This window comes from Necator americanus, chromosome IV (assembly GCF_031761385.1).
Source record: "Necator americanus strain Aroian chromosome IV, whole genome shotgun sequence".
NCBI classification, from domain to species: Eukaryota; Metazoa; Nematoda; class Chromadorea; order Rhabditida; family Ancylostomatidae; genus Necator; species Necator americanus.
This window is the reverse complement of record NC_087374.1, coordinates 25,713,496-25,738,449: the sequence shown is the minus strand read 5'-3', so window position 1 is coordinate 25,738,449 and position 24,954 is coordinate 25,713,496. Positions and strand designations below refer to the sequence as shown.

The window sequence follows — 24,954 nt, the reverse complement described above, 5'->3', positions numbered from 1 at the left end:
CCCTGCTGGCGGCAAATTGTTTTGTTGACACACGAATGGAGTAGTGTCTGCCACTACTCCATGGACAGAGAAAAAGGATGAAAATATCCACTTTAGGGACATCCCCTTCACTATCAACACCAGGCCGCCATAGCTCAGTCGGTTAGAGCGTGGGTCTAATAAGCCCAAGGTCGCAGGTTCGACCCCTGCTGGCGGCAAATTGTTTTGTTGACACCGAATGGAGTAGTGTCTGCCACTACTCCATGGACAGAGAAAAAGGATGAAAATGTCCACTTTGGGAACATCCCCTTCACTATCGACACAGGCCGCCATAGCTCAGTCGGTTAGAGCGTGGGTCTAATAAGCCCAAGGTCGCAGGTTCGACCCCTGCTGGCGGCAAATTGTTTTGTTGACACCGAATGGAGTAGTGTATGCCACTACTCCATGGACATAGAAAAAGGATGAAAATGTCCAGTTTAAGGACTTGCCCTTCTTTACCAACACCAGCCGCCATAGCTCAGTCGGTTAGAGCGTGGGTCTAATAAGCCCAAGGTCGCAGGTTCGACCCCTGCTGGCGGCAAATTGTTTTGTTGACACCGAATGGAGTAGTGTCTGCCACACTCCATGACAAGAAAATATCCACTTTGGGAACAGCCCCTTCACTATCGACACCGGCCGCCATAGCTCAGTCGGTTAGAGCGTGGGTCTAATAAGCCCAAAGTCGCAGGTTCGACCCCTGCTGGCGGCAAATTGTTTTGTTGACCCCGAATGGAGTAGTGTATGCCACTACTCCATGGACATAGAAAAAGGATGAAAATGTCCACTTTGGGAACATGCCCTTCTTTACCAACACCAGCCGCCATAGCTCAGTCGGTTAGAGCGTGGGTCTAATAAGCCCAAGGTCGCAGGTTCGACCCCTGCTGGCGGCAGATTGTTTTGTTGACACCGAATGGAGTAGTGTCTGCCACTACTCCATGGACATAGAAAAAGGATGAAAATGTCCAGTTTAAGGACTTGCCCTTCTTTATCAACACCAGCCGCCATAGCTCAGTCGGTTAGAGCGTGGGTCTAATAAGCCCAAGGTCGCAGGTTCGACCCCTGCTGGCGGCAAATTGTTTTGTTGACACCGAATGGAGTAGTGTCTGCCACTACTCCATGGACATAGAAAAAGGATGAAAATGTCCACTTTGGGAAGGACTTCCCTTCACTATCAACACCAGCCGCCATAGCTCAGTCGGTTAGAGCGTGGGTCTAATAAGCCCAAGGTCGCAGGTTCGACCCCTGCTGGCGGCAAATTGTTTTGTTGACACCGAATGGAGTAGTGTCTGCCACTACTCCATGGACATAGAAAAAGGATGAAAATGTCCAGTTTAAGGACTTGCCCTTCTTTATCAACACCAGCCGCCATAGCTCAGTCGGTTAGAGCGTGGGTCTAATAAGCCCAAGGTCGCAGGTTCGACCCCTGCTGGCGGCAAATTGTTTTGTTGACACCGAATGGAGTAGTGTCTGCCACTACTCCATGGACATAGAAAAAGAATGAAAATATCCAGTTCAAGGACTTGCCCTTCTTTATCAACACCAGCCGCCATAGCTCAGTCGGTTAGAGCGTGGGTCTAATAAGCCCAAGGTCGCAGGTTCGACCCCTGCTGGCGGCAAATTGTTTTGTTGACACCGAATGGAGTAGTGTCTGCCACTACTCCATGGACATAGAAAAAGGATGAAAATGTCCAGTTTAAGGACTTGCCCTTCTTTATCAACACCAGCCGCCATAGCTCAGTCGGTTAGAGCGTGGGTCTAATAAGCCCAAGGTCGCAGGTTCGACCCCTGCTGGCGGCAAATTGTTTTGTTGACACCGAATGGAGTAGTGTTGCCACTACTCCATGGACATAGAAAAAGGATGAAAATGTCCACTTTAAGGACTTGCCCTTCTCTATCAACACCGGCCGCCATAGCTCAGTCGGTTAGAGCGTGGGTCTAATAAGCCCAAGGTCGCAGGTTCGACCCCTGCTGGCGGCAAATTGTTTTGTTGACACCGAATGGAGTAGTGTCTGCCACTACTCCATGGACATAGAAAAAGGATGAAAATGTCCAGTTTAAGGACTTGCCCTTCTTTATCAACACCAGCCGCCATAGCTCAGTCGGTTAGAGCGTGGGTCTAATAAGCCCAAGGTCGCAGGTTCGACCCCTGCTGGCGGCAAATTGTTTTGTTGACCCCGAATGGAGTAGTGTCTTCCGCGACTCCATTGACAGAGAGAAAGGAAGAAAATGTCCACTTTGGGAACAGCCCCTTCACTATCGACACCGGCCGCCATAGCTCAGTCGGTTAGAGCGTGGGTCTAATAAGCCCAAGGTCGCAGGTTCGACCCCTGCTGGCGGCAAATTGTTTTGTTGACACCGAATGGAGTAGTGTCTGCCACTACTCCATGGACATAGAAAAAGGATGAAAATATCCACTTTGGGAACAGCCCCTTCTTTACCGACACCGGCCGCCATAGCTCAGTCGGTTAGAGCGTGGGTCTAATAAGCCCAAGGTCGCAGGTTCGACCCCTGCTGGCGGCAAATTGTTTTGTTGACACCGAATGGAGTAGTGTCTGCCACTACTCCATGGACATAGAAAAAGGTTGAAAATATCCACTTTGGGGACATTGCCCTTCTTTATCAACACCAGCCGCCATAGCTCAGTCGGTTAGAGCGTGGGTCTAATAAGCCCAAGGTCGCAGGTTCGACCCCTGCTGGCGGCAGATTGTTTTGTTGACACCGAATGAGTAGTGTGAGTGTCTGCCACTCCATGGACATAGAAAAAGGATGAAAATATCCACTTTGGGAACAGCCCCTTCACTATCAACACCGGCCGCCATAGCTCAGTCGGTTAGAGCGTGGGTCTAATAAGCCCAAGGTCGCAGGTTCGACCCCTGCTGGCGGCAAATTGTTTTGTTGACACCGAATGGAGTAGTGTCTGCCACTACTCCATGGACATAGAAAAAGGATGAAAATATCCACTTTGGGAACATCCCCTTCACTATCAACACCGGCCGCCATAGCTCAGTCGGTTAGAGCGTGGGTCTAATAAGCCCAAGGTCGCAGGTTCGACCCCTGCTGGCGGCAAATTGTTTTGTTGACACCGAATGGAGTAGTGTCTGCCACTACTTCATGGACATAGATAAAGGATGAAAATGTCCACTTTGGGAACAGCCCCTTCACTATCGACACGGGCCGCCATAGCTCAGTCGGTTAGAGCGTGGGTCTAATAAGCCCAAGGTCGCAGGTTCGACCCTGCTGGCGGCAAATTGTTTTGTTGACACCGAATTGACACCATGACATGAAAAGGGATGAAAATATCCACTTTGGGAACATCCCCTTCACTATCAACACGGGCCGCCATAGCTCAGTCGGTTAGAGCGTGGGTCTAATAAGCCCAAGGTCGCAGGTTCGACCCCTGCTGGCGGCAAATTGTTTTGTTGACACCGAATGGACCACTCCATGGACAGAGAGAAAGGTTGAAAATATCCACTTTGGGAACATCCCCTTCACTATCAACACGGGCCGCCATAGCTCAGTCGGTTAGAGCGTGGGTCTAATAAGCCCAAGGTCGCAGGTTCGACCCCTGCTGGCGGCAAATTGTTTTGTTGACACCGAATGGAGTAGTGTCTTCCGCGACTCCATGAACATAGAAAAAGGATGAAAATATCCAGTTTGAGGACTTGTCCTTCTTTATCAACACCAGCCGCCATAGCTCAGTCGGTTAGAGCGTGGGTCTAATAAGCCCAAGGTCGCAGGTTCGACCCCTGCTGGCGGCAAATTGTTTTGTTGACACCGAATTGACACTCCATGGGCAGAGAGAAAGGTAATATCCACTTTGGGAACATCCCCTTCACTATCAACACGGGCCGCCATAGCTCAGTCGGTTAGAGCGTGGGTCTAATAAGCCCAAGGTCGCAGGTTCGACCCCTGCTGGCGGCAAATTGTTTTGTTGACACCGAATGGAGTAGTGTCTTCCGCGACTCCATGAACATAGAAAAAGGATGAAAATATCCAGTTTGAGGACTTGTCCTTCTTTATCAACACCAGCCGCCATAGCTCAGTCGGTTAGAGCGTGGGTCTAATAAGCCCAAGGTCGCAGGTTCGACCCCTGCTGGCGGCAAATTGTTTTGTTGACACCGAATGGAGTAGTGTCTTCCGCGACTCCATGAACATAGAAAAAGGATAGAAAATATCCACTTTGGGAACAGCCCCTTCACTATCAACACCGGCCGCCATAGCTCAGTCGGTTAGAGCGTGGGTCTAATAAGCCCAAGGTCGCAGGTTCGACCCCTGCTGGCGGCAAATTGTTTTGTTGACACCGAATGGAGTAGTGTCTGCCACTACTCCATGGACATAGAAAAAGGATGAAAATATCCACTTTGGGAACAGCCCCTTCACTATCAACAGGGCCCCCCCATAGCTCAGTCGGTTAGAGCGTGGGTCTAATAAGCCCAAGGTCGCAGGTTCGACCCCTGCTGGCGGCAAATTGTTTTGTTGACACCGAATTGACACTCCATGGACAGAGAAAAAGGTAGAAAATATCCACTTTGGGAACATCCCCTTCACTATCAACACGGCCGCCATATCAGTCGGTTAGAGCGTGGGTCTAAAAGCCCAAGGTCGCAGGTTCGACCCTCTGGCGGCAAATTGTTTTGTTGACACCGAATGTAGTGTCTGCCACTACTTCATGGACATAGAAAAAGGATGAAAATATCCACTTTGGGAACAGCCCCTTCACTATCGACACCGGCCGCCATAGCTCAGTCGGTTAGAGCGTGGGTCTAATAAGCCCAAGGTCGCAGGTTCGACCCTGCTGGCGGCAAATTGTTTTGCTGACACCGAATTGACACTCCATGGACAGAGAGAAAGGTAGAAAATATCCACTTTGGGAACATCCCTTCACTATCAACACGGGCCGCCATAGCTCAGTCGGTTAGAGCGTGGGTCTAATAAGCCCAAGGTCGCAGGTTCGACCCCTGCTGGCGGCAAATTGTTTTGTTGACACCGAATGGAGTAGTGTCTGCCACTACTTCATGGACATAGAAAAAGGATGAAAATATCCACTTTGGGAACAGCCCCTTCACTATCGACACCGGCCGCCATAGCTCAGTCGGTTAGAGCGTGGGTCTAATAAGCCCAAGGTCGCAGGTTCGACCCCTGCTGGCGGCAAATTGTTTTGTTGACACCGAATTGACACTCCATGGACAGAAGAGAGTAGAAAATATCCACTTTGGAACATCCCCTTCACTATCAACACGGGCCGCCATAGCTCAGTCGGTTAGAGCGTGGGTCTAATAAGCCCAAGGTCGCAGGTTCGACCCCTGCTGGCGGCAAATTGTTTTGTTGACACCGAATGATGTGTCACCTCCATGGACAGAGAGAAAGGTAGAAAATATCCACTTTGGGAACATCCCCTTCACTATCAACACGGGCCGCCATAGCTCAGTCGGTTAGAGCGTGGGTCTAATAAGCCCAAGGTCGCAGGTTCGACCCCTGCTGGCGGCAAATTGTTTTGTTGACACCGAATTGACACTCCATGGACATAGAAAAAGGATGAAAATATCCACTTTGGGAACAGCCCCTTCACTATCAACACGGGCCGCCATAGCTCAGTCGGTTAGAGCGTGGGTCTAATAAGCCCAAGGTCGCAGGTTCGACCCCTGCTGGCGGCAAATTGTTTTGTTGACACCGAATGGAGTAGTGTCTTCCGCGACTCCATGAACATAGAAAAAGGATGAAAATATCCAGTTTGAGGACTTGTCCTTCTTTATCAACACCGGCCGCCATAGCTCAGTCGGTTAGAGCGTGGGTCTAATAAGCCCAAGGTCGCAGGTTCGACCCCTGCTGGCGGCAAATTGTTTTGTTGACACAGAATGGAGTAGTGTCTGCCACTACTTCATGGACATAGAAAAAGGATGAAAATATCCACTTTGGGAACAGCCCCTTCACTATCAACACGGGCCGCCATAGCTCAGTCGGTTAGAGCGTGGGTCTAATAAGCCCAAGGTCGCAGGTTCGACCCCTGCTGGCGGCAAATTGTTTTGTTGACACCGAGTTGACACTCCATGGGCAGAGAGAAAGGTAGAAAATATCCACTTTGGGAACATCCCCTTCACTATCAACACGGGCCGCCATAGCTCAGTCGGTTAGAGCGTGGGTCTAATAAGCCCAAGGTCGCAGGTTCGACCCCTGCTGGCGGCAAATTGTTTTGTTGACACAGAATGGAGTAGTGTCTGCCACTACTTCATGGACATAGAAAAAGGATGAAAATATCCACTTTGGGAACAGCCCTTCACTATCGACACCGGCCGCCATAGCTCAGTCGGTTAGAGCGTGGGTCTAATAAGCCCAAGGTCGCAGGTTCGACCCTGCTGGCGGCAAATTGTTTTGTTGACACCGAATGGAGTAGTGTCTTCCGCGACTCCATGGACATAGAAAAAGGATGAAAATATCCACTTTGTGGACATCACCTTCTCTATCAACACGGGCCGCCATAGCTCAGTCGGTTAGAGCGTGGGTCTAATAAGCCCAAGGTCGCAGGTTCGACCCCTGCTGGCGGCAAATTGTTTTGTTGACACAGAATGGAGTAGTGTCTGCCACTACTTCATGGACATAGAAAAAGGATGAAAATATCCACTTTGGGAACAGCCCCTTCACTATCGACACCGGCCGCCATAGCTCAGTCGGTTAGAGCGTGGGTCTAATAAGCCCAAGGTCGCAGGTTCGACCCCTGCTGGCGGCAAATTGTTTTGTTGACACCGAATGGAGTAGTGTCTTCCACGACTCCATGGACAGAGAAAAAGGATGAAAATATCCACTTTGGGAACACCTCTATCAACACCGGCCGCCTTAGCTCAGTCGGTTAGAGCGTGGGTCTAATAAGCCCAAGGTCGCAAGGTTCGACCCCTGCTGGCGGCAAATTTTTGTTGACACCGAATGGAGTAGTGTCGCCACTTCATGACATAGAAAAAGGATGAAAATATCCGCTAGCCCAGTCGGTTAGGCGTGGCCCATAAGCCCAAGGTCGCAGGTTCGACCCCCTGCTGGCGGCAAATTGTTTTGTTGACACCGAATTAGGCCACGCACACCCATGACAGAGAGAAAGGTAGAAAATATCCACTTTGGGAACAGCCCCTTCACTATCAACACGGGCCGCCATAGCTCAGTCGGTTAGAGCGTGGGTCTAATAAGCCCAAGGTCGCAGGTTCGACCCCTGCTGGCGGCAAATTGTTTTGTTGACACCGAATGGAGTAGTGTCTTCCGCGACTCCATGAACATAGAAAAAGGATGAAAATATCCACTTTGGGAACATCCCCTTCACTATCAACACGGGCCGCCATAGCTCAGTCGGTTAGAGCGTGGGTCTAATAAGCCCAAGGTCGCAGGTTCGACCCCTGCTGGCGGCAAATTGTTTTGTTGACACCGAATTGACACTCCATGGACAGAGAGAAAGGAAGAAAATATCCACTTTGGGAACATCCCCTTCACTATCAACACGGGCCGCCATAGCTCAGTCGGTTAGAGCGTGGGTCTAATAAGCCCAAGGTCGCAGGTTCGACCCCTGCTGGCGGCAAATTGTTTTGTTGACACCGAATGGAGTAGTGTCTTCCGCGATGCGACCAGACATAGAAAAAGGATGAAAATATCCAGTTTGAGGACTTGTCCTTCATTATCAACACGCGCCGCCATAGCTCAGTCGGTTAGGGCGTGGGTCTAATAAGCCCAAGGTCGCAGGTTCGACCCCTGCTGGCGGCAAATTGTTTTGTTGACACCGAATAGAGGAGTAGTGTCTGCCACTACTTCATGGACATAGAAAAAGGATGAAAATATCCACTTTGGGAACAGCCCCTTCACTATCAACACGGGCCGCCATAGCTCAGTCGGTTAGAGCGTGGGTCTAATAAGCCCAAGGTCGCAGGTTCGACCCCTGCTGGCGGCAAATTGTTTTGTTGACACCGAATTGACACTCCATGGACAGAGAGAAAGGTAGAAAATATCCACTTTGGGAACATCCCCTTCACTATCAACACGGGCCGCCATAGCTCAGTCGGTTAGAGCGTGGGTCTAATAAGCCCAAGGTCGCAGGTTCGACCCCTGCTGGCGGCAAATTGTTTTGTTGACACCGAATAACCAACAAAAATACGAACAGCACACAGGCAGAGGAGGGGAGAAGGGGGTGGGCGGGGTGGAGTAGTGTCTGCCACTACTTCATGGACAGAGAAAAAGGAGAAAATATCCACTTTGGGAACATCCCCTTCACTATCAACACGGCCGCCATAGCTCAGTCGGTTAGAGCGTGGGTCTAATAGCCCAAGGTCGCAGGCACCCCGCTGGCGGCAAATTGTTTTGTTGACACCGAATTGACACTCCATGGACAGAGAGAAAAAAATATCCACTTTGGGAACATCCCCTTCACTATCAACACGGGCCGCCATAGCTCAGTCGGTTAGAGCGTGGGTCTAATAAGCCCAAGGTCGCAGGTTCGACCCCTGCTGGCGGCAAATTGTTTTGTTGACACCGAATGGAGTAGTCTGCCACTACTTCACGGACATAGAAAAGGATGAAAATATCCACTTTGGGAACAGCCCCTTCACTATCAACACCGGCCGCCATAGCTCAGTCGGTTAGAGCGTGGGTCTAATAAGCCCAAGGTCGCAGGTTCGACCCCTGCTGGCGGCAAATTGTTTTGTTGACACCGAATGGACACTCCATGGACAGAGAAAAGGATGAAAATATCCACTTTGGGAACAGCCCCTTCACTATCGACACCGGCCGCCATAGCTCAGTCGGTAAGAGCGTGGGTCTAATAAGCCCAAGGTCGCAGGTTCGACCCGTGCTGGCGGCAAATTGTTTTGCTGACACCGAATGGAGTAGTGTCTGCCACTACTTCATGGACAGAGAGAAAGGAAGAAAATATCCACTTTGGGAACATCCCCTTCACTATCAACACGGGCCGCCATAGCTCAGTCGGTTAGAGCGTGGGTCTAATAAGCCCAAGGTCGCAGGTTCGACCCCTGCTGGCGGCAAATTGTTTTGTTGACACCGAATTGACTTCCGCGACTCCATGGACAGAGAGAAAAGGTAGAAAATATCCACTTTGGGAACATCCCCTTCACTATCAACACGGGCCGCCATAGCTCAGTCGGTTAGAGCGTGGGTCTAATAAGCCCAAGGTCGCAGGTTCGACCCCTGCTGGCGGCAAATTGTTTTGTTGACACAGAATGGAGTAGTGTCTGCCACTACTTCATGGACATAGAAAAAGGATGAAAATATCCACTTTGGGAACAGCCCCTTCACTATCGACACCGGCCGCCATAGCTCAGTCGGTTAGAGCGTGGGTCTAATAAGCCCAAGGTCGCAGGTTCGACCCCTGCTGGCGGCAAATTGTTTTGTTGACACCGAATGGAGTAGTTCGCCACTACTTCATGGACATAGAAAAAGGATGAAAATATCCACTTTGGGAACAGCCCCTTCACTATCAACACGGGCCGCCATAGCTCAGTCGGTTAGAGCGTGGGTCTAATAAGCCCAAGGTCGCAGGTTCGACCCCTGCTGGCGGCAAATTGTTTTGTTGACACCGAATGGAGTAGTGTCTTCCGCGACTCCATGGACATAGAAAAAGGATGAAAATATCCACTTTGGGAACAGCCCCTTCACTATCAACACCAGCCGCCATAGCTCAGTCGGTTAGAGCGTGGGTCTAATAAGCCCAAGGTCGCAGGTTCGACCCCTGCTGGCGGCAAATTGTTTTGTTGACACCGAATTGACACTCCATGGACAGAGAGAAAGGTAGAAAATATCCACTTTGGGAACATCCCCTTCACTATCAACACGGGCCGCCATAGCTCAGTCGGTTAGAGCGTGGGTCTAATAAGCCCAAGGTCGCAGGTTCGACCCCTGCTGGCGGCAAATTGTTTTGTTGACACCGAATGGAGTAGTGTCTGCCACGACTCCATGGACATAGAAAAAGGATGAAAATATCCACTTTGGGAACAGCCCCTTCACTATCGACACCGGCCGCCATAGCTCAGTCGGTTAGAGCGTGGGTCTAATAAGCCCAAGGTCGCAGGTTCGACCCCTGCTGGCGGCAAATTGTTTTGTTGACACCGAATGGAGTAGTATGGCTCAAAAGGTGAAAATCCACTTTGGGACACCCCCTACAACACGGCCGCCATAGCCAGTCGGTTAGAGCGTGGGTCTAATAAGCCCAAGGTCGCAGGTTCGACCCCTCTGGCGGCAAATTGTTTTGTTGACACCGACTACTTCATGGACATAGAAAAAGGGATGAAAATATCCACTTTGGGAACATCCCCTTCACTATCAACACGGGCCGCCATAGCTCAGTCGGTTAGAGCGTGGGTCTAATAAGCCCAAGGTCGCAGGTTCGACCCCTGCTGGCGGCAAATTGTTTTGTTGACACCGAATGGAGTAGTGTCTGCCACTACTCCATGGACATAGAAAAAGGATGAAAATATCCACTTTGGGAACAGCCCCTTCACTATCGACACCGGCCGCCATAGCTCAGTCGGTTAGAGCGTGGGTCTAATAAGCCCAAGGTCGCAGGTTCGACCCCTGCTGGCGGCAAATTGTTTTGTTGACACCGAATTGACACTCCATGGACAGAGATAAAGGTAGAAAATATCCACTTTGGGAACATCCCCTTCACTATCAACACGGGCCGCCATAGCTCAGTCGGTTAGAGCGTGGGTCTAATAAGCCCAAGGTCGCAGGTTCGACCCCTGCTGGCGGCAAATTGTTTTGTTGACACCGAATGGAGTAGTGTCTGCCACTACTCCATGGACATAGAAAAAGGATGAAAATATCCACTTTGGGAACAGCCCCTTCACTATCGACACCGGCCGCCATAGCTCAGTCGGTTAGAGCGTGGGTCTAATAAGCCCAAGGTCGCAGGTTCGACCCCTGCTGGCGGCAAATTGTTTTGTTGACACCGAATGGAATATGACTACTCCATGGACAGAGAAAAAGGATGAAAATATCCACTTTGGGAACATCCCCTTCACTATCAACACGGGCCGCCATAGCTCAGTCGGTTAGAGCGTGGGTCTAATAAGCCCAAGGTCGCAGGTTCGACCCCTGCTGGCGGCAAATTGTTTTGTTGACACCGAATGGAGTTTCACTCCATGGACAGAGATAAAGGTTGAAAATATCCACTTTGGGAACATCCCCTTCACTATCAACACGGGCCGCCATAGCTCAGTCGGTTAGAGCGTGGGTCTAATAAGCCCAAGGTCGCAGGTTCGACCCCTGCTGGCGGCAAATTGTTTTGTTGACACCGAATGGAGTAGTGTCTGCCACTACTTCATGGACATAGAAAAAGGATGAAAATATCCACTTTGGGAACAGCCCCTTCACTATCAACACGGGCCGCCATAGCTCAGTCGGTTAGAGCGTGGGTCTAATAAGCCCAAGGTCGCAGGTTCGACCCCTGCTGGCGGCAAATTGTTTTGTTGACACCGAATGGAGTAGTGTTGCCACTACTCCATGGACATAGAAAAAGGATGAAAATATCCACTTTGGGAACAGCCCCTTCACTATCAACACGGGCCGCCATAGCTCAGTCGGTTAGAGCGTGGGTCTAATAAGCCCAAGGTCGCAGGTTCGACCCCTGCTGGCGGCAAATTGTTTTGTTGACACCGAATGGAGTAGTGTCTTCGCGACTCCATGGACATAGAAAAAGGATGAAAATATCCACTTTGGGTACATGCCCTTCACTATCAACACCGGCCGCCATAGCTCAGTCGGTTAGAGCGTGGGTCTAATAAGCCCAAGGTCGCAGGTTCGACCCCTGCTGGCGGCAAATTGTTTTGTTGACACCGAATTGACACTCCATGGACAGAGAAAGGAGAAAGGTAGAAAATATCCACTTTGGGAACATCCCCTTCACTATCAACACGGGCCGCCATAGCTCAGTCGGTTAGAGCGTGGGTCTAATAAGCCCAAGGTCGCAGGTTCGACCCCTGCTGGCGGCAAATTGTTTTGTTGACACCGAATTGACACTCCATGGACAGAGAGAAAGGTAGAAAATATCCACTTTGGGAACATCCCCTTCACTATCAACACGGGCCGCCATAGCTCAGTCGGTTAGAGCGTGGGTCTAATAAGCCCAAGGTCGCAGGTTCGACCCCTGCTGGCGGCAAATTGTTTTGTTGACACCGAATTGACACTCCATGGACATAGAAAAAGGATGAAAATATCCACTTTGGGAACAGCCCCTTCACTATCGACACCGGCCGCCATAGCTCAGTCGGTTAGAGCGTGGGTCTAATAAGCCCAAGGTCGCAGGTTCGACCCCTGCTGGCGGCAAATTGTTTTGTTGACACCGAATGGAGTAGTGTCTGCCACTACTTCATGGACATAGAAAAAGGATGAAAATATCCACTTTGGGAACATCCCCTTCACTATCAACACGGGCCGCCATAGCTCAGTCGGTTAGAGCGTGGGTCTAATAAGCCCAAGGTCGCAGGTTCGACCCCTGCTGGCGGCAAATTGTTTTGTTGACACAGAATGGAGTAGTGTCTGCCACTACTTCATGGACATAGAAAAAGGATGAAAATATCCACTTTGGGAACAGCCCCTTCACTATCGACACCGGCCGCCATAGCTCAGTCGGTTAGAGCGTGGGTCTAATAAGCCCAAGGTCGCAGGTTCGACCCCTGCTGGCGGCAAATTGTTTTGTTGACACCGAATGTGACACTCCATGGACAGAGAAAAAGGTTGAAAATATCCACTTTGGGAACATCCCCTTCACTATCAACACGGGCCGCCATAGCTCAGTCGGTTAGAGCGTGGGTCTAATAAGCCCAAGGTCGCAGGTTCGACCCCTGCTGGCGGCAAATTGTTTTGTTGACACAGAATGGAGTAGTGTCTGCCACTACTTCATGGACATAGAAAAAGGATGAAAATATCCACTTTGGGAACAGCCCCTTCACTATCGACACCGGCCGCCATAGCTCAGTCGGTTAGAGCGTGGGTCTAATAAGCCCAAGGTCGCAGGTTCGACCCCTGCTGGCGGCAAATTGTTTTGTTGACACCGAATGGAGTAGTGTCTCCGCGACTCCATGGACATAGAAAAAGGATGAAAATATCCACTTTGGGAACATCCCCTTCACTATCAACACCGGGCCGCCATAGCTCAGTCGGTTAGAGCGTGGGTCTAATAAGCCCAAGGTCGCAGGTTCGACCCCTGCTGGCGGCAAATTGTTTTGTTGACACCGAATTGACACTCCATGGACAGAGAGAAAGGTAGAAAATATCCACTTTGGGAACATCCCCTTCACTATCAACACGGGCCGCCATAGCTCAGTCGGTTAGAGCGTGGGTCTAATAAGCCCAAGGTCGCAGGTTCGACCCCTGCTGGCGGCAAATTGTTTTGTTGACACCGAATGGAGTAGTGTCTGCCACTACTCCATGGACATAGAAAAAGGATGAAAATATCCACTTTGGGAACAGCCCCTTCACTATCAACACCGGCCGCCATAGCTCAGTCGGTTAGAGCGTGGGTCTAATAAGCCCAAGGTCGCAGGTTCGACCCCTGCTGGCGGCAAATTGTTTTGTTGACACCGAATGGAGTAGTGTCTGCCACTACTTCATGGACATAGAAAAAGGATGAAAATATCCACTTTGGGAACAGCCCCTTCACTATCAACACGGGCCGCCATAGCTCAGTCGGTTAGAGCGTGGGTCTAATAAGCCCAAGGTCGCAGGTTCGACCCCTGCTGGCGGCAAATTGTTTTGTTGACACCGAATGGAGTAATCGACCTTCCATGGACAGAGATAAAGGATGAAAATATCCACTTTGGGAACATCCCCTTCACTATCAACACCGGCCGCCATAGCTCAGTCGGTTAGAGCGTGGGTCTAATAAGCCCAAGGTCGCAGGTTCGACCCCTGCTGGCGGCAAATTGTTTTGTTGACACCGAATTGACTACTTCCATGGACAGAGAGAAAAAGGAAGAAAATATCCACTTTGGGAACAGCCCCTTCACTATCAACACGGGCCGCCATAGCTCAGTCGGTTAGAGCGTGGGTCTAATAAGCCCAAGGTCGCAGGTTCGACCCCTGCTGGCGGCAAATTGTTTTGTTGACACCGAATGGAGTAGTGTCTGCCACTACTCCATGGACATAGAAAAAGGATGAAAATATCCACTTTGGGAACAGCCCCTTCACTATCGACACCGGCCGCCATAGCTCAGTCGGTTAGAGCGTGGGTCTAATAAGCCCAAGGTCGCAGGTTCGACCCCTGCTGGCGGCAAATTGTTTTGTTGACACCGAATTGACACTCCATGGACAGAGAGAAAGGTAGAAAATATCCACTTTGGGAACATCCCCTTCACTATCAACACGGGCCGCCATAGCTCAGTCGGTTAGAGCGTGGGTCTAATAAGCCCAAGGTCGCAGGTTCGACCCCTGCTGGCGGCAAATTGTTTTGTTGACACCGAATGGAGTTGTCTGCCACTACTTCATGGACAGAGAAAAAGGAAGAAAATATCCACTTTGGGAACAGCCCCTTCACTATCAACACGGGCCGCCATAGCTCAGTCGGTTAGAGCGTGGGTCTAATAAGCCCAAGGTCGCAGGTTCGACCCCTGCGGCAAATTGTTTTGTTGACACCACCGAATGCCACTCTCATGGACAGAGAAAAGGTGAAAATATCCACTTTGGGAACAGCCCCTTCACTATCAACACGGGCCGCCATAGCTCAGTCGGTTAGAGCGTGGGTCTAATAAGCCCAAGGTCGCAGGTTCGACCCCTGCTGGCGGCAAATTGTTTTGTTGACACCAGAATGGAGTAGCCACCCCCCACACACCAACCCCTGCTGGCGGCAAATTGTTTTGTTGACACCGAATTGACACTCCATGGACATAGAAAAAGGATGAAAATATCCACTTTGGGAACAGCCCCTTCACTATCGACACCGGCCGCCATAGCTCAGTCGGTTAGAGCGTGGGTCTAATAAGCCCAAGGTCGCAGGTTCGACCCCTGCTGGCGGCAAATTGTTTTGTTGACACCGAATGGAGTAGTGTCTCCCCATGGACAGAGAAAAAGGATGAAAATATCCACTTTGGGAACATCCCCTTCACTATCAACACGGGCCGCCATAGCTCAGTCGGTTAGAGCGTGGGTCTAATAAGCCCAAGGTCGCAGGTTCGACCCCTGCTGGCGGCAAATTGTTTTGTTGACACCGAATGGAGTAGTGTCTTCCACGACTCCATGAACATAGAAAAAGGATGAAAATATCCACTTTGGGAACAGCCCCTTCACTATCGACACCGGCCGCCATAGCTCAGTCGGTTAGAGCGTGGGTCTAATAAGCCCAAGGTCGCAGGTTCGACCCCTGCTGGCGGCAAATTGTTTTGTTGACACCGAATGGAGTAGTGTCTTCCGCGACTCCATGAACATAGAAAAAGGATGAAAATATCCACTTTGGGAACAGCCCCTTCACTATCGACACCGGCCGCCATAGCTCAGTCGGTTAGAGCGTGGGTCTAATAAGCCCAAGGTCGCAGGTTCGACCCCTGCTGGCGGCAAATTGTTTTGTTGACACCGAATTGACACTCCATGGACAGAGAAAAAGGATGAAAATATCCACTTTGGGAACATCCCCTTCACTATCAACACGGGCCGCCATAGCTCAGTCGGTTAGAGCGTGGGTCTAATAAGCCCAAGGTCGCAGGTTCGACCCCTGCTGGCGGCAAATTGTTTTGTTGACACAGAATGGAGTAGTGTCTGCCACTACTTCATGGACATAGAAAAAGGATGAAAATATCCACTTTGGGAACAGCCCCTTCACTATCGACACCGGCCGCCATAGCTCAGTCGGTTAGAGCGTGGGTCTAATAAGCCCAAGGTCGCAGGTTCGACCCCTGCTGGCGGCAAATTGTTTTGTTGACACCGAATTGACACTCCATGGACAGAGAGAAAGGTAGAAAATATCCACTTTGGGAACATCCCCTTCACTATCAACACGGGCCGCCATAGCTCAGTCGGTTAGAGCGTGGGTCTAATAAGCCCAAGGTCGCAGGTTCGACCCCTGCTGGCGGCAAATTGTTTTGTTGACACCGAATGGAGTGTGCCACTCCATGGACAAGAAAAAGGATGAAAATATCCACTTTGGGAACAGCCCCTTCACCCCACCAGCAAAAAGGAAAAAAGACACCCTTCACTATCGACACCGGCCGCCATAGCTCAGTCGGTTAGAGCGTGGGTCTAATAAGCCCAAGGTCGCAGGTTCGACCCCTGCTGGCGGCAAATTGTTTTGTTGACACAGAATGGAGTAGTGTCTGCCACTACTTCATGGACATAGAAAAAGGATGAAAATATCCACTTTGGGAACAGCCCCTTCACTATCGGCACCGGCCGCCATAGCTCAGTCGGTTAGAGCGTGGGTCTAATAAGCCCAAGGTCGCAGGTTCGACCCCTGCTGGCGGCAAATTGTTTTGTTGACACCGAATGGAGTAGTGTCTTCCGCGACTCCATGAACATAGAAAAAGGATGAAAATATCCACTTTGGGAACAGCCCCTTCACTATCGACACCGGCCGCCATAGCTCAGTCGGTTAGAGCGTGGGTCTAATAAGCCCAAGGTCGCAGGTTCGACCCCTGCTGGCGGCAAATTGTTTTGTTGACACAGAAGAGTAGTGACACTCCATGGGCAGAGAGAAAGGTAGAAAATATCCACTTTGGGAACAGCCCCTTCACTATCGGCACCGGCCGCCATAGCTCAGTCGGTTAGAGCGTGGGTCTAATAAGCCCAAGGTCGCAGGTTCGACCCCTGCTGGCGGCAAATTGTTTTGTTGACACCGAAGAGTAGTGTCTTCCGCGACTCCATGAACATAGAAAAAGGATGAAAATATCCACTTTGAGAACATGCCCTTCTTCACTATCAACACCGGCCGCCATAGCTCAGTCGGTTAGAGCGTGGGTCTAATAAGCCCAAGGTCGCAGGTTCGACCCCTGCTGGCGGCAAATTGTTTTGTTGACACCGAATGGAGTAGTGTCTGCCACTACTTCATGGACATAGAAAAAGGATGAAAATATCCACTTTGGGAACAGCCCCTTCACTATCGGCACCGGCCGCCATAGCTCAGTCGGTTAGAGCGTGGGTCTAATAAGCCCAAGGTCGCAGGTTCGACCCCTGCTGGCGGCAAATTGTTTTGTTGACACCGAATTGACACTCCATGGACAGAGAGAAAGGTAGAAAATATCCACTTTGGGAACATCCCCTTCACTATCAACACGGGCCGCCATAGCTCAGTCGGTTAGAGCGTGGGTCTAATAAGCCCAAGGTCGCAGGTTCGACCCCTGCTGGCGGCAAATTGTTTTGTTGACACAGAATGGAGTAGTGTCTGCCACTACTTCATGGACATAGAAAAAGGATGAAAATATCCACTTTGGGAACAGCCCCTTCACTATCGACACCGGCCGCCATAGCTCAGTCGGTTAGAGCGTGGGTCTAATAAGCCCAAGGTCGCAGGTTCGACCCCTGCTGGCGGCAAATTGTTTTGTTGACACCGAATGGAGTAGTGTCTGCCACTACTCCATGGACAGAGAGAAAAGGATGAAAATATCCACTTTGGGAACAGCCCCTTCACTATCGACACGGGCCGCCATAGCTCAGTCGGTTAGAGCGTGGGTCTAATAAGCCCAAGGTCGCAGGTTCGACCCCTGCTGGCGGCAAATTGTTTTGTTGACACCGAATGGAGTAGTGTCTTCCGCGACTCCATGAACATAGAAAAAGGATGAAAATATCCACTTTGGGAACAGCCCCTTCACTATCGACACCGCTCCGTAGCGGCGCAGGCCCCGCGCCAAATTTTGTACACAAACCACACTCACATAAAAAAAACCACTTGAACACCCCCACGCACCGGCCATAGCTCAGTCGGTTAGAGCGTGGGTCTAATAAGCCCAAGGTCGCAGGTTCGACCCCTGCTGGCGGCAAATTGTTTTGTTGACACCGAATGGAGTAGTGTCTTCCGCGACTCCATGAACATAGAAAAAGGATGAAAATATCCACTTTGGGAACAGCCCCTTCACTATCGACACCGGCCGCCATAGCTCAGTCGGTTAGAGCGTGGGTCTAATAAGCCCAAGGTCGCAGGTTCGACCCCTGCTGGCGGCAAATTGTTTTGTTGACACCGAATTGACACTCCATGGACAGAGAGAAAGGAAGAAAATATCCACTTTGGGAACAGCCCCTTCACTATCGACACGGGCCGCCATAGCTCAGTCGGTTAGAGCGTGGGTCTAATAAGCCCAAGGTCGCAGGTTCGACCCCTGCTGGCGGCAAATTGTTTTGTTGACACCGAATGGAGTAGTGTCTGCCCCGACTCCATGAAAAAGAAATCCATTGAACTCCCGACAGAGAAAAAGGATGAAAATATCCACTTTGGGAACAGCCCCTTCACCAACACCGGCCGCCATAGCTCAGTCGGTTAGAGCGTGGGTCTAATAAGCCCAAGGTCGCAGGTTCGACCCCTGCTGGCGGCAAATTGTTTTGTTGACACCGAATGGAGTAGTGTCTGCCACTACTTCATGGACATAGAAAAAGGATGAAAATATCCACTTTGGGAACAGCCCCTTCACTATCGACACCGGCCGCCATAGCTCAGTCGGTTAGAGCGTGGGTCTAATAAGCCCAAGGTCGCAGGTTCGACCCCTGCTGGCGGCAAATTGTTTTGTTGACACCGAATGGAGTAGTGTCTGACGACTCCATGGACAGAGAGAAAGGAAGAAAATATCCACTTTGGGAACAGCCCCTTCACTATCGACACGGGCCGCCATAGCTCAGTCGGTTAGAGCGTGGGTCTAATAAGCCCAAGGTCGCAGGTTCGACCCCTGCTGGCGGCAAATTGTTTTGTTGACACCGAATGGAGTAGTGTCTGCCACTACTCCATGGACATAGAAAAAGGATGAAAATATCCACTTTGAGGACAGCCCCTTCACTATCGACACCGGCCGCCATAGCTCAGTCGGTTAGAGCGTGGGTCTAATAAGCCCAAGGTCGCAGGTTCGACCCCTGCTGGCGGCAAATTGTTTTGTTGACACCGAATGGAGTAGTGTCTGCCGCACCATGAAAGAAAAGGATGAAAATATCCACTTTGGGAACAGCCCCTTCACTATCGACACCGGCCGCCATAGCTCAGTCGGTTAGAGCGTGGGTCTAATAAGCCCAAGGTCGCAGTGTTCGACCCCCTGCTGGCGGCAAATTTACCCCTGACAAGAAAAGGAAATATCCACTGGACACCCCTCAACACGGCCGCCATAGCTCAGTGGTAGAGCGTGGGTCAAAAGCCCAAGGTCGCAGGTTGACCCCCGCCCCCCAAATTTTTGTGACACCGAATTGACACTCCATGAAAAAAATATCCACTTTGGGAACAGCCCCTTCACTATCGACACCGGCCGCCATAGCTCAGTCGGTTAGAGCGTGGGTCTAATAAGCCCAAGGTCGCAGGTTCGACCCCTGCTGGCGGCAAATTGTTTTGTTGACACACGAATGGAGTAGTGTCTGCCACTACTCCATGGACAGAGAGAAAGGATGAAAATGTCCACTTTGGGAACAGCCCCTTCACTATCAACACCGGCCGCCATAGCTCAGTCGGTTAGAGCGTGGGTCTAATAAGCCCAAGGTCGCAGGTTCGACCCCTGCTGGCGGCAAATTGTTTTGTTGACACCGAATGGAGTAGTGTCTGCCACTACTCCATGGACATAGAAAAAGGATGAAAATATCCACTTTGGGAACAGCCCCTTCACTATCGACACCGGCCGCCATAGCTCAGTCGGTTAGAGCGTGGGTCTAATAAGCCCAAGGTCGCAGGTTCGACCCCTGCTGGCGGCAAATTGTTTTGTTGACACCGAATGGAGTAGTGTCTGCCACTACTCCATGGACATAGAAAAAGGATGAAAATATCCAGTTTGGGGACTTCCCCTTCAATATCAACACCAAGCCGCCATAGCTCAGTCGGTTAGAGCGTGGGTCTAATAAGCCCAAGGTCGCAGGTTCGACCCCTGCTGGCGGCAAATTGTTTTGTTGACACCGAATGGAGTAGTCTGCCACTACTCCATGGACAGAGAAAAGGAAGTGAAAATATCCACTTTGGGAACAGCCCCTCACGCAACAAACAGCCCCTGACACCCCTTCACTATCAACACCGGCCGCCATAGCTCAGTCGGTTAGAGCGTGGGTCTAATAAGCCCAAGGTCGCAGGTTCGACCCCTGCTGGCGGCAAATTGTTTTGTTGACACCGAATGGAGTAGTGTCTGCCACTACTCCATGGACAGAGAAAAAGGATGAAAATGTCCACTTTGGGAACATCCCCTTCACTATCAACACCCGCCGCCATAGCTCAGTCGGTTAGAGCGTGGGTCTAATAAGCCCAAGGTCGCAGGTTCGACCCCTGCTGGCGGCAAATTGTTTTGTTGACACCGAATGGAGTAGTGTCTGCCACTACTCCATGGACATAGAAAAAGGATGAAAATGTCCAGTTTAAGGACTTGCCCTTCTTTATCAACACCGGCCGCCATAGCTCAGTCGGTTAGAGCGTGGGTCTAATAAGCCCAAGGTCGCAGGTTCGACCCCTGCTGGCGGCAAATTGTTTTGTTGACACCGAATGGCGCCCCTCCATGGACATAGAAAAAGGATGAAAATGTCCAGTTTAAGGACTTGCCCTTCTTTATCAACACCAGCCGCCATAGCTCAGTCGGTTAGAGCGTGGGTCTAATAAGCCCAAGGTCGCAGGTTCGACCCCTGCTGGCGGCAAATTGTTTTGTTGACACCGAATGGAGTAGTGTCTGCCACTACTCCATGGACATAGAAAAAGGATGAAAATGTCCACTTTAGGAACAGCTGCCCTTCACTATCAACACCGGCCGCCATAGCTCAGTCGGTTAGTTCGTGGGTCTAATAAGCCCAAGGTCGCAGGTTCGACCCCTGCTGGCGGCAAATTGTTTTGTTGACACAGAATGGAGTAGTGTCTGCCACTACTCCATGGACATAGAAAAAGGATGAAAATGTCCAGTTTAGGAGACCTTCCTTCTCTTTATCAACACCGAGCCGCCATAGCTCAGTCGGTTAGAGCGTGGGTCTAATAAGCCCAAGGTCGCAGGTTCGACCCCTGCTGGCGGCAAATTGTTTTGTTGACACCGAATGGAGTAGTGTCTGCCACTACTCCATGGACATAGAAAAAGGATGAAAATGTCCACTTTGGAGAACAGCCCCTTCACTATCGACACCGGCCGCCATAGCTCAGTCGGTTAGAGCGTGGGTCTAATAAGCCCAAGGTCGCAGGTTCGACCCCTGCTGGCGGCAAATTGTTTTGCTGACACCGAATGGAGTAGTGTTGCCACTACTCCATGGGCAGAGAAAAAGGATGAAAATATCCACTTTGGGAACAGCCCCTTCACTATCGACACCGGCCGCCATAGCTCAGTCGGTTAGAGCGTGGGTCTAATAAGCCCAAGGTCGCAGGTTCGACCCCTGCTGGCGGCAAATTGTTTTGTTGACACCGAATGGAGTAGTGTCTGCCACTACTCCATGGACATAGAAAAAGGATGAAAATGTCCAGTTTGGGAGGACATGCCCCTTCTTTATCAACACCGGCCGCCATAGCTCAGTCGGTTAGAGCGTGGGTCTAATAAGCCCAAGGTCGCAGGTTCGACCCTTTTTTTCGCTGCTGGCGGCAAATTGTTTTGTTGACACCGAATGGAGTAGTGTCTGCCACTACTCCATGGACATAGAAAAAGGATGAAAATGTCCACTTTGGGGACATGCCCCTTCACTATCAACACCGGCCGCCATAGCTCAGTCGGTTAGAGCGTGGGTCTAATAAGCCCAAGGTCGCAGGTTCGACCCCTGCTGGCGGCAAATTGTTTTGTTGACACCGAATGGAGTAGTGTCTGCCACTACTCCATGGACATAGAAAAAGGATGAAAATATCCACTTTGGGGACAGCCCCTTCACTATCAACACCGGCCGCCATAGCTCAGTCGGTTAGAGCGTGGGTCTAATAAGCCCAAGGTCGCAGGTTCGACCCCTGCTGGCGGCAAATTGTTTTGTTGACACCGAATGGAGTAGTGTCTGCCACTACTCCATGGACATAGAAAAAGGATGAAAATATCCAGTTTGAGGACTTGTCCTTCTTTATCAACACCAGCCGCCATAGCTCAGTCGGTTAGAGCGTGGGTCTAATAAGCCCAAGGTCGCAGGTTCGACCCCTGCTGGCGGCAAATTGTTTTGTTGACACCGAATTGGAGTAGCGTGTTTGCCCACTTGACACTCCATGGACAGAGAAAAAAAGGTTGAAAATATCCACTTTAAGGAACATCCCCTTCACTATCAACACGGGCCGCCATAGCTCAGTCGGTTAGAGCGTGGGTCTAATAAGCCCAAGGTCGCAGGTTCGACCCCTGCTGGCGGCAAATTGTTTTGTTGACACCGAATGGAGTAGTGTCTGCCACTACTCCATGGACATAGAAAAAGGATGAAAATATCCACTTTGGGAACAGCCCCTTCACTATCGACACCGGCCGCCATAGCTCAGTCGGTTAGAGCGTGGGTCTAATAAGCCCAAGGTCGCAGGTTCGACCCCTGCTGGCGGCAAATTGTTCTGCTGACACCGAATTGACACTCCATGGGCAGAGAGAAAGGTAGAAAATATCCACTTTGGGAACAGCCCCTTCACTATCGACACCGGCCGCCATAGCTCAGTCGGTTAGAGCGTGGGTCTAATAAGCCCAAGGTCGCAGGTTCGACCCCTGCTGGCGGCAAATTGTTTTGTTGACACCGAATGGAGTAGTTTCTGCCACTACTTCATGGACATAGAAAAAGGATGAAAATATCCACTTTGGGAACAGCCCCTTCACTATGGACACCGGCCGCCATAGCTCAGTCGGTTAGAGCGTGGGTCTAATAAGCCCAAGGTCGCAGGTTCGACCCCTGCTGGCGGCAAATTGTTTTGTTGACACCGAATTGACACTCCATGGGCAGAGAAAAAGGATGAAAATATCCACTTTGGGAACATCCCCTTCACTATCGACACGGGCCGCCATAGCTCAGTCGGTTAGAGCGTGGGTCTAATAAGCCCAAGGTCCCAAGTTCGTTTTTTATGCTCATTTATTTGAATGGTGGAACACGTTACTTCTGTCCATTATACTGATGTTATCGAGGCAAATTTTTCCTTGAATTTATCTCTGTTAAAATACGTCTTTTTTGCTGTTAGCGGATACTTTAATGAAACTTGTTTTAGGTTTTTTTTTTGACCGCTCAAATTTGGCGATCCGAAGATTGGCTGTGGTGCGAGCAGATATGTCATATCCCAGATTAGATGAGCCTTATGAAAGCCTCCGTCACTCTCCTTTGAACACTTTTATTGGTTCTTGTTACGCTTTGATCGAAATTGTTTTTATTTATCGCCTGTATACTTCCAAAGTTTCCTGTGACTTACTTTTAAGAAAAACGGGAAGATTTTCATATGTTTTGTATATATATTCGTTTTGTTCCGTGCTTGCTGTTACACTTAAGGAAACAAGAAATATGTATAGTGGGCGATTGATCATCTGAAATATCTTATATATAACATGACACAATACTTTTCAAATAATATTTGCCTGGGCAGAATGTCGCCTTTTTTCATTTTTTCTCCATTATTATTTTTACTCAGCTTACAGAACAAAACTAGACGGCATTATAATCACCGTTATTAATTACAACAGTGTCTTAATGGTCAGGTAGGTCAGTGAGCCCTTTTCCCCAGAACTGGTTATACTGGAAGTCGAAGACTCACCGCCGGTTCACATTCAAACGTGGTGAAGATTTTCTTAGCAGGGAAAGCCACGAGTGGCCGGAATATGTGGTGGTCTGATGAGGCAAGGTCGGAAGAATAGGGGAGGTCGGGCACTGTGTCCCAGCCTCACTCCTCCAGTTTTTTGAGGTTCTCTTTAGCCACATTGGGCCTAGCGTTATCGTGGAGCACTGAAGCTCGTCTCGGTCGTTTTTCTCAAACTGCCGGTGCTAGCTTCTAGAGCTGACTAGCGTATATGGAAGCGATGACGATGTTGTCCTGTGTAAGCAGCTCATAAAACAGTATTCCCCTCGAATCCAGAAGCAACAAAGGAGAAACTTCTTGGGGTGAAGGTCCGATTTGGCTTGCGTCGGCGGGTCTTTTCCTCGAGGAAGCCACGCGACACGGTGCGCGTTAAAGTCATAGAGGACTCAACTCTCACCTCCATTAATAAGATCTTCGAGAGACTCCTTTCGATGTGAGCGAAAAGAGAGAGAGAGAGAATTGACAGACGGATATCTGAGTAAACCGGTGCCATACGTCCAGCTGTGAGGGATCCATCGAGCCAGCACTTTTCTGTAGCCGAGGGCCTGGAGGCGACGGACGACTGCTGAATGGCTACACCCGAGTCTCGTCGCAATACTGTACGTCTTGACTGGGGTTTGTTTTCGAAGTCGGTGTTTCCGCTTGCGAAGCGAGCGAACCAGCCCTTGACATTCTTGATGGGAGTGGTGCGCTCACCCAATTTGCCGTTGCTGTTGCGAGCTGCTGCCGTTGGTTCCAATGCCGCCACGCCATTCATAGAAGATGATAGCTCGAAGTTGCTCTTTCGCAATTGACATGACTAATTCAATGCTTGATATTAATGATTAACGAAAAATGGGTGGCAAAGAAAATTCTCATCCCTCAGATTTCAACTTTTGGTGCATTTGTCGAGGCATCTACTTAGAATGTCTCAAAAGTTTAATTAAAAATACGACCTAAAGACGTCAAAGTGGTTTTTTGTTTTTAGTTTCCGGAAATAGCAGCGCTTATTTTTATCAGTTATTCTTCTCTTTTTCATCTCTTTTTCATCTCTTTTTCTAGAGCCATCTTGCACGGGTAAAAATTATCCTGACGATCTGATGTTTGGTGCAGTTTCTCGAGCGGCTGGAATC

At 50.3% G+C, this 24,954-nt stretch overlaps 1 protein-coding gene across 2 annotated transcripts in view; it reads right to left on the bottom strand.

Annotated features, from left to right (window-relative positions):
• Positions 1-24,954, bottom strand: part of RB195_002696 (uncharacterized protein) — a gene marked incomplete at both ends in the record, with an annotated part of 29,095 nt that overhangs the window by 3,824 nt on the left and 317 nt on the right. For both annotated transcript variants that reach the window (XM_064200071.1, XM_064200070.1), the window contains one exon: positions 23,462-23,573. In XM_064200071.1, coding sequence (XP_064055951.1) covers positions 23,462-23,573 — 112 coding nt within the window. Of the gene's footprint in view, positions 1-23,461; positions 23,574-24,954 lie in introns of those variants that run through there.